The 13,013-nt window shown below is 47.1% G+C and overlaps 1 protein-coding gene and 1 pseudogene across 1 annotated transcript; one reads left to right on the top strand and one right to left on the bottom strand.

Moving 5' to 3' along the window:
- The first annotated feature begins 1,038 nt into the window (after positions 1–1,038).
- LOC106000941 (bile salt sulfotransferase-like) lies at positions 1,039–7,477 on the top strand. The gene is made up of 6 exons (XM_013036154.1): positions 1,039–1,225; positions 2,396–2,607; positions 3,885–4,011; positions 5,611–5,705; positions 6,151–6,328; positions 7,258–7,477. The coding sequence occupies exons 1-6, from the start codon at positions 1,075–1,077 to the stop codon at positions 7,368–7,370; spliced, it is 876 nt and encodes a 291-aa protein (XP_012891608.1). The 5' UTR covers positions 1,039–1,074; the 3' UTR covers positions 7,371–7,477.
- A 2,425-nt stretch (positions 7,478–9,902) lies between these two features.
- The window catches only part of LOC106000937, a 10,468-nt pseudogene continuing 7,357 nt past the window's right edge, over positions 9,903–13,013 (bottom strand).

Raw genomic sequence — 13,013 nt, 5'->3', positions numbered from 1 at the left:
TATACCATCCCCAAGATGTTACAGAAGTATTTGTTGTTTCTCAAATCTGCAAGGTTAGGCTAAAGAAAAGAAGTCTGAGAAACTGTCCCTGCGTCCAGGGGCCTGAGGAACCGTGGAGACCCATGACCTGGGGGATCATGGCTGCCATCCTGGAGTGGAGAGAGATCCTAGGGGAAACAGAGGAAATTGGAAGGACAATGCATTGAGGAATCTTGGCAAAGATCTTGGAGTGATATTAGTAGATTGAACTTAGGGCACATATCCAGAAGTCCAGCCCCCCCTCTCTGCATTTTTTCTGCTATCTACACCTCTTCTCAAAATAAATGATTAGGGCTTTTTTGGTCAGTTGTGGGGCTTGAACTCTGGGCCTGGGTGTTGTCCCTTAGCTCTTCAGCTCAAGACGAGCACTCTACCACTGGAGCCACAGGGCCACTTCCAGTTTTTTGGTGTTTTACTGGAGAAAAGAGTTTCAAGGACTTTCCTGCTTGGGCTGGCTTTGAACTGTGATCCTCCAATCTCAGCCTCCTGAGCAGCAATGATTACAGGTCTGAGCCACTGGTGCCCAGCAGATTGATGCATTTAAAAGTATTTTTTTTTTAATCCTTGACTCAACTCTTATTTCTTCTTGTATTTCTGGCTTTCTGCCATGAAGTGAAAATCTAATGAGCACAGATTGCCCTTTAAATGATTTCACAGTTACCCAATAAAAATCCCCAGGGATGGGGCTGGGAGGGTAGCTCAGTGGAAGAGTGCTTGCCGTGCATGCCTGAGGCCCTGAGTTCGATTCCTCACCACCACATAAGCAAAAAGAAAAAAAGCCCGAAGTGGCGCTGTGGCTGAAGTGGTAGAGCGCTAGCCTTGAGCTGAAGAGCTGAGGGACAGCGCCCAGGCTCAGAGTTCAGGCCCCACGACCGGACCCCTCCCCACAAAAAATCCCCAGGGACCATCATACTATTTTTTTTTCTTTATCATCAAATTAGTTTGAAAAAAAAGTTAATGATTGGTCACCACCGGAATGACAACTGTCTCTGCACCACCTCCTCAGTGCCAGTGGCCTGGGACCAAGAGCCAGGCATGCAGGGCTCTGCCATGGCTCAGGACTACGTGTGGTGCCAGGGCATTCCTTTCCCTGCTGGGGGTTTCAACCCTGAAATCATAAAAGCAGCCCATGAGAAGCTGGTGCTGAAGGACGAGGACATCATCACAGTGACCTACCCCAAATCAGGTAGGCAGATGGGGCTGGGGCTGTGTGGGAAAGGCCAGGCCTGTGCCCCACTCCCTCCAGCCTCCCTTGTGGGGACAGTGTAGTAGCTCATTATTGTAGACCTGTGACTCATGTGGGATAGTGCCAATGTTGAGCACAAAATCTCAGGCACAGTGCCCAGGCCCTGTTCAAGCTCCAAGCCTGGCACCCATTTTTTAAAAGCTGTTTTTGAGGTGCTCCAGGGTATATAAAATGAAAAGGATGACTTTGAGATTACCTGGAGAAGAGGCATGATCTCAAATAGAAGAATCATGATGGGCCATAGTTGGGAACTGGAAAACTTGGGGTAAACACAAGGCACTGGCAGGCCAGGGAGCCTGTGTGAAGGGGCATGGGGAGTGGAGAGGGAGCACTGAGGGCACACTGCAAGGGAAATGTGCTGAAAACCACAGCCAGTGGGGGCACTGCAGGGATTTAAAGGGACAGCTAACCCCAAATATCCATAGAGAAATGGCTGCACAATCCTAAACAGATTGAGAAATAAAAATGGACTACTATACACTGTTGAAAATGCACAAAGCTCAGATCCATACTCTACTATTTTCAGGACATTTTGCCACTTGAACCACATGAGTCAAGGCCATAGTGCAAAACGCAATCTGTGTTCGATTGCCCTCACCTATAAGGCCCAGAAGGTCCTGGAGGAGATAAGAGGATGGTGGGGGTCAGGGCAGGTGGCAAGCAAATCCATATTCAATTGTTGTGGGCAGAGAAGATTTATTAGATGTCAGAATACTAGTGATGAGTGAGCTCTGATTAAAATAAACTAGGGCTGGGAATGTGGCTTAGTGGTAGAGTGCTTGCCTAGCATGCATGAGCCCAGGGTTTGATTCCTCAGTACCACATACACAAACAAGCCACAAGTGGCGCTGTGGCTCAAGTGGTAGAGTGCTAGCCTCAAGACAAAGAAGCTCAGGGACAGTGCCCAGGCCCTGAGTTCAAGTCCTAGCACTGGCAAAAAAAAAACCCACAAAAACTAAACACTATTTATCTGCACCAGATTGCATGCTTGAGAAAGTTTATATCACTAAGGTTTATGGTATGCATACTTTACCATTTATGTATATATATATATATCATATTCTATATTCAGATAGAAATGAGTGACCTCTGCTTTTCTTTCTGCTCCAGGAACCCATTGGTTGATTGAGGTTCTCTCTCTGATTCACACCAAGGGGGATCCCAAGTGGATCCGATCCGTGACTATACTTGATCGATCCCCGTGGTTAGAGAGTAAAAGAGGATTCAAATTCACAGTGGAGAGGAAGGAGGGTCCCCCCCTCATCACCTCCCACCTCCCCATCCAACTCTTCCCCAAGTCTTTCTTCACTTCCAAGGCCAAGGTCAGTGCTCAGTGCTCAATAACTGTTCCATTAATGCCTTTTCATCTTAAAAATGCACATAGCCAGCAGGTCTGGCATTCTCCCTCTGTAGTTCATGGAGGACCCCAGACTCTCCTTCATGAGTTGAGGGTCCTCAGACCAAACCAGCGTCCAAGATGAGGACCATGGCTGCATAATCTCTGACAGATGAAGTAATGCACTAAGAGACTAACCAAACTGTATTTCCAGGTAGGCACTGGTGGTTCAAGGCCAGAATCCCAGCTACTCAGGAGGCTGACATGTGAGGCTCAAGGTTGGAAGCCACGCCTGGGAAGAAAGGCCAGGAAACTCTGATCACCATTCAACCACCAATATAGCCATACATGGCTCTAGTGATAGAGCACCAGCCTTGAGCACTAAAACACAGGACAACACCCATGACCTGAGTTCAAGCCCTAGGACTGGCAAAAAAAAAAAGTGGTATTGTGATGTATGGTGTCATGTGACCTGGGGTCTGGGGCCTGACTCTGCACTCTGTGCAGTGAATATACACCTAGTACTCATGGCCGGATCACACTAGGAGCCTTTGTCCCCCAGACAGAGGTCCCAGCTCCCCAGCCCAGCCCACACCAGGCCCAAGACAAATACCTCTCCATGCAGTCCTGCCTAGATTTGGGCACAAATTCTGTGAACTCTCTGTTGCTGTATTATTTCATCTCCCACCTTTCATGGTTCTGGTTTTTGTGCCACACCTGGGCTTGAACTCAAGGCCTGGGCATCAACTATCTGGAGCTTTTGTGCTCAAGGCTGGTGCTCTACCACTTTGAGCCACGGCTCCACCCCTAGCTTTTTGGTAGTTAATTGGAGATAGGAGTTTCATGGGTTTTTCTTCCTGGGTTGGCTTCAAATCAAACCATGATCCTCAGATCTCAGTCTCCTTAGAGCTGGGAATATAGACGTGAGCCACCAACATTGGTCCCTTCAATGATTTTTCCTAATGATTCATAAATCTACAGCCAGGAAATGCTACCCAGCATCCTCTTTCCTGTGCTTTGTAGACAAATATCCCAGATGCGTTTAAGAAATGTATTTTCCTTCCATTGGTTTATTCTTGGCAAACTGATTGCATCATAGGAACTCTGCAATGTAATTGCCAATGATAATTGTCAATTGCCAATGTAATTGCCATGATACTTTGATGTTTGAAAGAAATATTCTAGAATTTCTCTGAACACCAAAAATGCAAGAAATGATGGGAATGTTTCATGTTTGTTAATTCTCTCTTTTCTCCCTTGAAGGTGATCTATGTCATCAGAAATCCTAAGGATGTCCTTATATCTGGTTATTATTTCTGGCGTTTTACAAATCTGGCTAAGAAACCAGAGTCACTGCAACAATACTTTGAATGGTTTTTGCAAGGACATGGTGAGTGGGTGGTGAAGGAGATAGAGGAGGATTTAAACATCTTTTAAGATCTCATGTGACCCTCCCCTCCCACCATGTTTTATCTTTAAATCCAATGCTTCCTCATCCTAGAACTCACATTTGTTAAAGGCAGCACCAGACTTCTCCCATGATGGAAACTTCCAAGGTGTTTTGAGCCCCTGGAGCTTCTGTAGCCATGGGAGGACCGGCCCCCTCTTGTGTGCTCTACTCCCAGGTGCTGACTGACAGCTTCTCACTGGCTTCCCACACAACCCAACTCTACCTTCCCTATATATTTATGTGATTTATTTTTGTGGGTCTGGTCGTGGGGCCTGAACTCTGGGCCTGGGCACTGTCCCTCAGCTCTTCAGTTCAAAGCTAGCGCGCTACCACTTGAGCCACAGCACCACTTCTGGCTTTTTTCTTTTTGCTTATGTGGTGCTGAGGAATCGAACCCAGGGTCTTGGGGAAGCAAGGCAAGTGCTCTACCACTGAGCCATCTTCCCAACCTTATTTATGTGATTTTAATTTCCTTTTGCTGTCCATTTTAGTGTTTCTCACTTGAATTTGGGATTGTTGTGTTTCTAGTCATGCAGAAGTTCTGGGTCATTCCTCATACTTGTAATTTTGTCATTTCTCCACAGTTTTGGCAGGGGTCCATGGCTTGAGTTGGGTATGAAGGGAGGGGGGACCCCACATCTGTGCTTTATGTACCTCGTTATCTGGTGTCTCAGGTCCTGTTGGTTTAGCTTCACAACCAGTAGAGTGCTTGATGAGCTGTTTCTCCCCTCAACCAACGTCTCTTACCACTCAGGAATATAGCTTGGCTCAAACTTGAAATCTCAGCTACTTGGGAGCTGAGATCTGAGGATCACAATTGGAAGCCAACCCAGGCAGGAAAGTCTATGGGGCTCTCATCTTCACACAGTCATCATAATGCAGGAAGTAGAGGTGTGGCTCAAGTGGTACAGAGCCAGTCTTGACCATAAAAGCTCAGTGACAGTGCTCAGGCCCTGTTTCAGCCTTGGATTGTCACAAAAACAGATGGTTTTAACCATCTGTTTGACTAGGGTAAACAAATGGTGATTTGCCAAAATCAGACATTGAATGGTATTTCACTGTGTCTAACGGTGTTTTCAAGTAGAATAAACCAAACAACGGCTCTTCAGACTCACCTGCTGGGAGCCGTGGGCAGGGATGGGAGGCGCCTCTTGTGTGTGTGTGTGTCACAGCTCAGATCTTGCACACGGACTTCTGCTCAGTTGGACAAATGATGGATTTGGGCCCACTTGGCATGGAAGGCACTCAGCTAGGGTTCTGTGAGGGCTTGCGGAGCTCGTTGTCCCGATCAGAGGCGTTGGTGCTGCTTTTGTGTGACCTGCCTCACATGGGCAAAGGCAGCTCCACAGGTGGGGAAAATTGTTTGGAAAGCCATGTCCTGATTCCATAGTGCTCTCTTTGAGGCTATAAAGAGACAGGACTTATTTGTCAGTTATACTCCAGTGAAGGTGACAGGGACCAGAGTGATTAGTGCCAAGATCGCAGGGCAGATCGGGAATGGTGGAGACTTTTCATGCTGCCCTTCTGTCCCCCCTGCAGTGCCTTACGGGTCATGGTTTGAACACGTCCGAGGCTGGATGTCCATGAGGGAAAAGGAGAACGTGCTGATCCTCAGTTATGAGCAGATGAAAAAGGTAACGATTGATTTTACATGCACCCCACCCCACCACTGCCCTCTTCACCCCTTCTCCCATCTCCCCTTCTCACCATGCTCCCCCACTATACACACACACACACACGCATGCACACACACACGCGTGCACACACACACACACACACACACACAGAGTCTCCATCCCACCTTCTCTGACAAATTTTCTACATCATTTTGTGTGTCATTCCTTCCTGAATTCTACTCATCTTCCTTTTCTTTCTATGTCTGTTCTGAGATGGAGTCTTGAACTCAGTTCCTGATATTTTGATCTTTGGCTGGTGCTCTACCCACTGTACCACGCCCTCAATTTCCACTTATCCTTTCTAGTGCCAGTTCCTCCAGCTGTTTCTCCCTTCTCCTGCTTCTTCCTCCTGAGACCTGCTCCATGTTGTCTCCCTCTGAGACCCTTGTTTTTCTCTCCTTAGGACCCAAGGAACATGATAGAGAAGATCTGCTGGTTCCTGGGGAAGGTGCTGGAGCCGGGAGAGCTGGACTTGGTCCTGGAGAACAGTTCCTTCCAGGCGATGAAAGAGAACAAGATGTCCAATATCATTGATGTTCCAGAGGAGCTTGTTCCTGCCAGTGTCAAAATCACCAGGAAAGGTATGGATGGGTTCTGGGGAAGGAGGTGCTGGAGTTCAGGAAACAGAAATCTGGTTTCCAACCACAGGCTCCTGGTCAGGGATCAAATGGTAGAGTGCCAATTTTTAGCAAAAGAAGCTCAAGGTCAGCATCCAGGCCCTGAGCTCAAGTCACACAACTAACAGACAAACAAACAAACAAAGAAGTAATGAGATATGAAAAGAAAAGAAAATATAAATTTCAGCAGGGTGTCCATGGCTCAGGCCTGTAATACTAGCTGCCCAGGAACCTGAGATCTGAGGATCACAGTTCAAAGCCAGCTCAGGCTGGAAAATGCAAGAGACCTCTTCTCTTTAATTACCAAAAATAAAACACAACCCCCCCCCGAAAATGGAGCTGTGGCTCAAGTGGTAGAGCACTAGGCTTGAACAGAAAATAACTCCCAAACAGCATCCAGGCCCTAAGTTCAGGTTCCTGTATGGGCACACACTTGCACACACATGCACACACATCCACAGAGACACACTTATTTAACTCTATTATAGAACTCTATGAAATACCCATGCACACTCGCAAACATGCACATGTGCATACACATATGCACAGACACATTCAACTCTATTGTGTAAGAACTTTATTGCATATACACACACACATTTAACTTTCTATTATATAAAAACACTATGGTGTGCATACAGACATTAACTGGACCAGAATCTTCTGAGTTGTAGCCTGAGCTTCCTAACTCTCCTACACCTGGGGCAAAATGGCACCCATGGTGGCAGAGGGCAGAATTGAGAGGAGAGCACTGGACATGGAGCGTGGTTGCTGTGAAGTCCATCTCCCAGGGAGATCTGTGGCCTCACCCTTGGGGCAGGCAGAAGGCAGAGGGGACACGAGGGGACAGCGCCTTCCTGCCCTGATCCAATCTGATGTCATTGTTTCTCCAGGTATCACAGGGGACTGGAAGAACCATTTCACCCCAGCCCAGACCCAAGCCTTCGAGGAAACATTCCGGGAGAAGATGGCGGGACTTCCTCCAGAGCTGTTCTCGTGGGACTAAGCCCAGATTTAGCTCTGTGTCTGTGGGGATGAAGACATGTGTCCCCATCTTACAGAGGTGACAGGACTGGGAGTGCATCATACATAAATCTGTCACTCAAATCTGGAGATCTGAATTTTCTTTCTTTTTTGTGTTGGTCATGAGTCTTGAACTCAGGGCCTTGGGCACTGTCCCTGAGCTTTTGCTCAAGGCTAGTGCTCTACCACTTGAGCCACAGTGCCACTTGTGGCTTTTTCTGCGTCTGTGGTACTGAGGAATGGAACCCAGGGCTTCATGCATGCTAGGCAAGCAGTAAGCCACATTCCCAGTCTGAGCTTTCCTGTTGTCTTTTTGTTGCAATCACCAGGACGGGCGGCAGCCACCTGCAGGTGAGGAGCACAAAGGGACCCGCGTGTGTTCTTGCTGAAATAAATGGGGCCACAGCACCAAGGGCTGACAAACATGCCTTAGTGTTCTGTTTAGCAAAGACGACCTGGGTGAAAGGCCGTGGAGGTTCCCTTGGGTGGGGACAGTGGGCTGCCCACCGCAGGAGGCTGCCTGAGGGTTTGCTGGATCTTCTGGGGAAGGGGTTCCCTTTCCCCGCATGGATCTCCAGGGGCAGCTCTTGGCTGCTCTCCACGCTGGACAGCTCCAGCCCGTCCTTCCAACAGAGCAAACACCTGCCAGCTAGACAGCAGCGCACTGCCTGCGGTGTCCACACCGACTCCTGTGTCCCACAAACGCCACGTTCCTATGGAGCTCAGCATGGCCAGCATTTTCCCAATGCCACTGCAGACTGGAAAAGTCCTTTCCATGACCCTGAAGTTCTGAGTGCAATAAAGATAAGGGAGAGCCAGGTACTGGTGTTTCATAACTGTCATCCTAGGAGGCTGAGATCTAAGGAATGTGGTTTGAAGTCATCCCAGATAGGAAACACCATGAAACTCTTATCTCCAATAAACTACTCAAAAAAAAAAATGCTGGAAGTGGCGCTGTGGATCCAGTGGTAGAGCGCTAGCCTTGAGCACAGAGAGGCTCAGGACAGAGCCCAGGGCCCTGAGTTCAAGCTCCTGGACCAACACAAAAAATAATGTTTCCTGATTCTCACAAGTTAATTTGAAATTAAGGCTCAGTTATCTCTCTTTTTAGTTTTGGTCAGTCATGGGTCTTGAGCTCAGGGCCTAGGTACTGTGTCTGTGCTTTTTCATTCAAGATAGCACTCTACTTCCAAGTTTTTCTGTGATTAATTGGCAATAATCTGAGTCTCACAGAATTTCCAGCTTGGGCTGGCTTTGAATCACAATCCTCATCTTCCTGAGGATTACAGGTGTGATTTGCTGGCACCTGGCTCTCAGTGGTGTTACAGGTAAATACTCTGCTGCAGTGAATAAATTCACAGATTTGGGAGTGGTGATGGACTCCACCAGGGCGCCAGCATTGAGGAGGTGTGTTACCACAGGCAAGGAAGAAATAGGAAAATAGAAAGAAGTAAAAGTGGAACACAAGCCAGGCACCGGTGGCTCACGCCTGTCATCCTAGCTACTCAGGAGGCTGAGATCTGAGGATCACATTCAAAGCCAGCCTGGGCAGGAAGGTCCGAGAGACCCTTATCTCTAATAAACCACCAGAAAACTGGAAGTGGCTCTGTGGCTCAAGTGGTAGAGCACTAGCCTTGAGCTGAAGAGCTGAGGGACAGCGCCCAGGCCCAGAGTTCAAGCCCCATGACCGACAAAACAAACAAACAAAAATGTGGAACACAAAAACAAAACAAAAACAAAAACACGGGGCCATGGTGAAGACACCAAATCAGAAGGTCATGGGTCTTTTTTTGGGGGGGGGGTCCGGTTGTGGGGCCTGAACTATGGGCCTGGGCACTGTCCTTCAGTTCTTCAGCTCAAGGCTAGCGCTCTACCACTTGAGCCACACCACCACTTCTGGTTTTCTGGTGGGTTGTTGGAGGTAAGAGTCTCACGGGTTTTCCTACCTGGGCTGGTTTTGAACCATGATCCTCAGATCTCAGTCTCCTGAGTAGCTGGGATTACAGGCATGAGCCACCGGTGCCCGGCTTTAAATAATTATTTTAAAAAGCCAGGATGCCCTGGAAAGAAGAGCGTTCATAGGTGCCATGGTGATTGGATCAAAGATGCAATGTGAAAATTCAGACCTCCAGATTTGCATGACATAGATATGCTATGCTCCCTCCCTCCCCGCCCCCACCCCACCAGTCCTGCCACTCTATAAGATGGGAGCACAAAGCTTCATCTCTACAGACATAGAGATTGTGGTAGGGAAGACCACCAGGAGACACAGTAAAGCCAATAGAAAGTCTTCATTACCAGTCGGGACTGCACTGGGGCTTTGGGTGCCCCAAAAGACCTCATGGCCTTTTTATTTTTTTAAAAGCAGACCTCCCTCTCCCTTATTCATTCAGGGTGGAAAGTCCCTGATATTGTTTTCCTGCAGGTACATGCCAAATATGAAGTTATAGAAGCTAAAACAACACTGTAAACAAGCATGAGCGAGGGCAGCATGACCTGTTACCATAACCTTCTTCTAACTCATTACGACGATTGTTACCTAGAAACAGAAGTGGAACAATGGCTACATATATCTTTAAGTGTCAAACTAGAAGGAACTAGTCTCACAAGTGGGGTGCAGTCCTCTAAGATGGAGTCACCAAAACAAAAGAGAGTTATGCGAGCTAAGAGAAACTCTTAAGACAGTGAGGTTTGACAAGCCCTATTACAAGGTTAGTCTGGACTTCATCCCATGGGAACAGGAAGTCCCGCCATCTTGTCCTGGAATGTTTCCTCCAAGGCTTGGGCCTGGGCTGGATAAAGTAGTTCTTCCAATCCCCCATGATGCCTAGAGGCCATGGAGAAACACTGACATCAGACTGTCCCAGGGCAGGAAGATGCTGTCCCCTCGTGTCCCCTCCGCCGTCTGCCCACCCTGGGCGGGAGGTGAAGCCACAGATTTCCCCTGGGAGATGGACTCCACAGTGAACAGGCTCTATTCCAGTGCTCCCCTGGGAAGTTCTGCCCTTGCCGTTCCTTCTTGCTGTGTGCAGGAGTCTGGAAGCTCAGGCTGGGCTCTCAGAGGTCTCTGGTCCCCTCTGTGTTCGCGTGCATGTGATAGGGTTCTTATATAATAGAGAGTTCACTGTGTGTGCACGTGCATGTGTGTGCGGGAGCAGGTGAGGGAGGAGAGTGCCAGTACAGGGGCTCAAACTCAGTGCCTGGGTGTTGTTTTGGAGTTACTTCCTTCTTAAGGCTGCCCTTCAACCTTTGCCCCATGTGAGGCAGGTCACCAAAGGCCACACCAATGCCTCTGACTGGGACAAAGAGCTCCACTGGGCCTCACAGAACCCAAACTAAGTGTGTTCCATGCCAAGTTGGCCCAAAGCCATCGTTTGCACAACAGAGCACAAGTCCGAGTGCAAGGTCTGAGCTGTGACACACACGCATGAGGCGCCTCCCATCCCTGCCCACGGCTCCCAGCAGGTCAGTCTGCTGAGGCCTTGGTGTGCTTTATTCTACTTAAAAACACTGCAAGACACAGTGAAATACTAATCCATGTCTGATTTTGGCAAAAATACACAGCACTTTGCAGATCATAGTCTAACTGATTTTTTTTTTTGGTGCCATTTCTGGGCTTGGAGTCAGGGCCTGTGCACTGTCTCTGAATTTTTGTGCTCAAGGCTGGTGCTCTATCACTTGGGCCACACCTCCACTTCCTGCATTGTGAGGATTAAGTTGAGATGAGAGTCTTCTGACCTTTGCTGCCTGGGTTGGCTTCCAACTGTGATTCTCAGTTTTCAGCTCCTGAATAGCTCAGATTAGAGATATGAGCCACCAGCGCTGGGCTATAGTTCCATTTGGTAAGACATGTTGGATTAGAGGAGAAACAGTTGGTCAGGCACCTCTACTGGTTATAAAGCTAAATCCATAGGGCCTGAGGCATCAGATGATGAGGTACATAAAGTACAGATGTGGGGTACCCCTACCCTTCATACCCAACTCAGGCCATGGAGCCCTGACAGAGCATGGAGAAATGACAAAATTACAAACATGGGGAATGACCCAGAACTTCTGCTTGATTAGAAACACAGCAATTCCAAATTCAAGTGAGAAACTGAAACAGACAGCAAAAGAAAATTAAAATCACAGCTGGGCGCTAGTGGCTCACAACTGTAATCCTAGCTACTCAGGAGGCTGAGATCTGAGGATTGAGGTTCAAAGCTAGCCCAGGCAGGGAAATCTGTGAAACTCTTATCTCCAATAAACCCCCAGAAAACCGGAAGTGGTGGTGTAGCTCAAGTGGTATATCACTAGCCTTGAGCTGAAGAGCTGAGGGACAGCACCCAGGCCCAGAGTTCAAGACCCACGACCGACCAAAAAATGTCCCTTCTATTCCTATTCTCCCCAGAGCTTTTAACATGAATAGAAGTATTTTGTCAAAAGCTTTTTCTGCATCAGTGGAGATAACTATGTGGTTCTGGACCTTGGCTCTATCAATATGGTGAATTACATTTATTGCTTTATACATGTTAAACCAGCCTTGCATCTATGGAATGAAGTGTATTATTTTTAAAATTTGTTTCTGGATTCTGTTTGCCAATATTTTATTGAGGAGCTTTGCATCTGTGTTCATCAGAGAGATTGGTGTGTAGTTCTCTTTTTTTTTTTCTTGGATCTTTGCCTGGTTTGGGGATGAGTGTGATATTGGCTTCATAGAATGAGTTTGGGATTTCTCCCTCTGCTTCTATTTCATGGAAGACTTTGAGGAGTATGGGTATTAGTTCCTCCTTAAAGGTCTTATAAAATTACATGGTGAATCCCTCTCAGCCAGGGCTTTTCCTTGTTGGAAGACTTCTAATTGCTTCCTTTATCTCGTTGTATGTTATTGGCTCATTTAATTCATTTATATCTTCTGGGTTTAGTTTGGGCAATTTGTATTTCTCTAGAAATTCATCCATTTCTGCTAGGTTGTCCTTCTTAAGTGAGTATAGATTCTGGAAATATTTATGATCATTTGGATGTCTCAGCTATTTGTTGTAATTTTTCCTGTGGCATCCTTTATTTTATTGATTTGGGTCTCTTTTCTTCTTTTTTCTACTCTTCCAAGAGTTTTGTCAGTTTTATTAATTTTTCCCCCAAACAGCTTTTGTGTCATTAATTTTATTTATAGTTTTAAAAATCTCTATCTCATTCATTTCTTTTATCTTGTTATCTTGCTCCATCTAGTAACTTTAGATGCAATGATTTCTTGCTTTTCTAGTAGTTTTAATTACATTATGAGATTATTTACTTGATCAGCTTCTGTTTCCTTGATGTGTGGGCTCAGAGCAATGAATTCGCTCTAGCAAGAGAATCACCATTTTGTGCATAAAAACTCCAATTTGAGACAAGGCCTATTTCCCCGCATATGAGCTTAGGTCCCCATAATGACTGCAGACGTCCCATTTGTACCCTACCCCATAAGTTCCCCTAGCAACAGCCAATGAATGAGAAAGCCGAAAGTCCCCTGAGATCCAAAGCATTGCATTGCCAGCATATTCTTTGCGGTTTAATTTGCTGCCCTATCTAATGAGACTGTTACACGACTGTTCTAAAACGCTGACTAGATGTCACACTGATCCCTGTTCTAGACAGGGCGGGGTTT

This window comes from Dipodomys ordii, unplaced genomic scaffold (assembly GCF_000151885.1).
Source record: "Dipodomys ordii isolate 6190 unplaced genomic scaffold, Dord_2.0 Scaffold250, whole genome shotgun sequence".
NCBI classification, from domain to species: Eukaryota; Metazoa; Chordata; class Mammalia; order Rodentia; family Heteromyidae; genus Dipodomys; species Dipodomys ordii.
The sequence above is the reverse complement of the archived record's forward strand: the minus strand, read 5'-3'. Positions and strand labels throughout refer to the sequence as shown.

Excerpts from the sequence above, each read along its gene's own strand:
- LOC106000941 (XM_013036154.1), top strand. The coding sequence starts at position 1,075 with ATGCAGGGCTCTGCCATGGCTCAGGACTACGTGTGGTGCCAGGGCATT. Across the intron at positions 4,012-5,610 it reads ATGGTTTTTGCAAGGACATG|TGCCTTACGGGTCATGGTTT; the intron begins GTGAGTGGGTGG and ends TCCCCCCTGCAG. Across the intron at positions 5,706-6,150 it reads GTTATGAGCAGATGAAAAAG|GACCCAAGGAACATGATAGA; the intron begins GTAACGATTGAT and ends TTCTCTCCTTAG.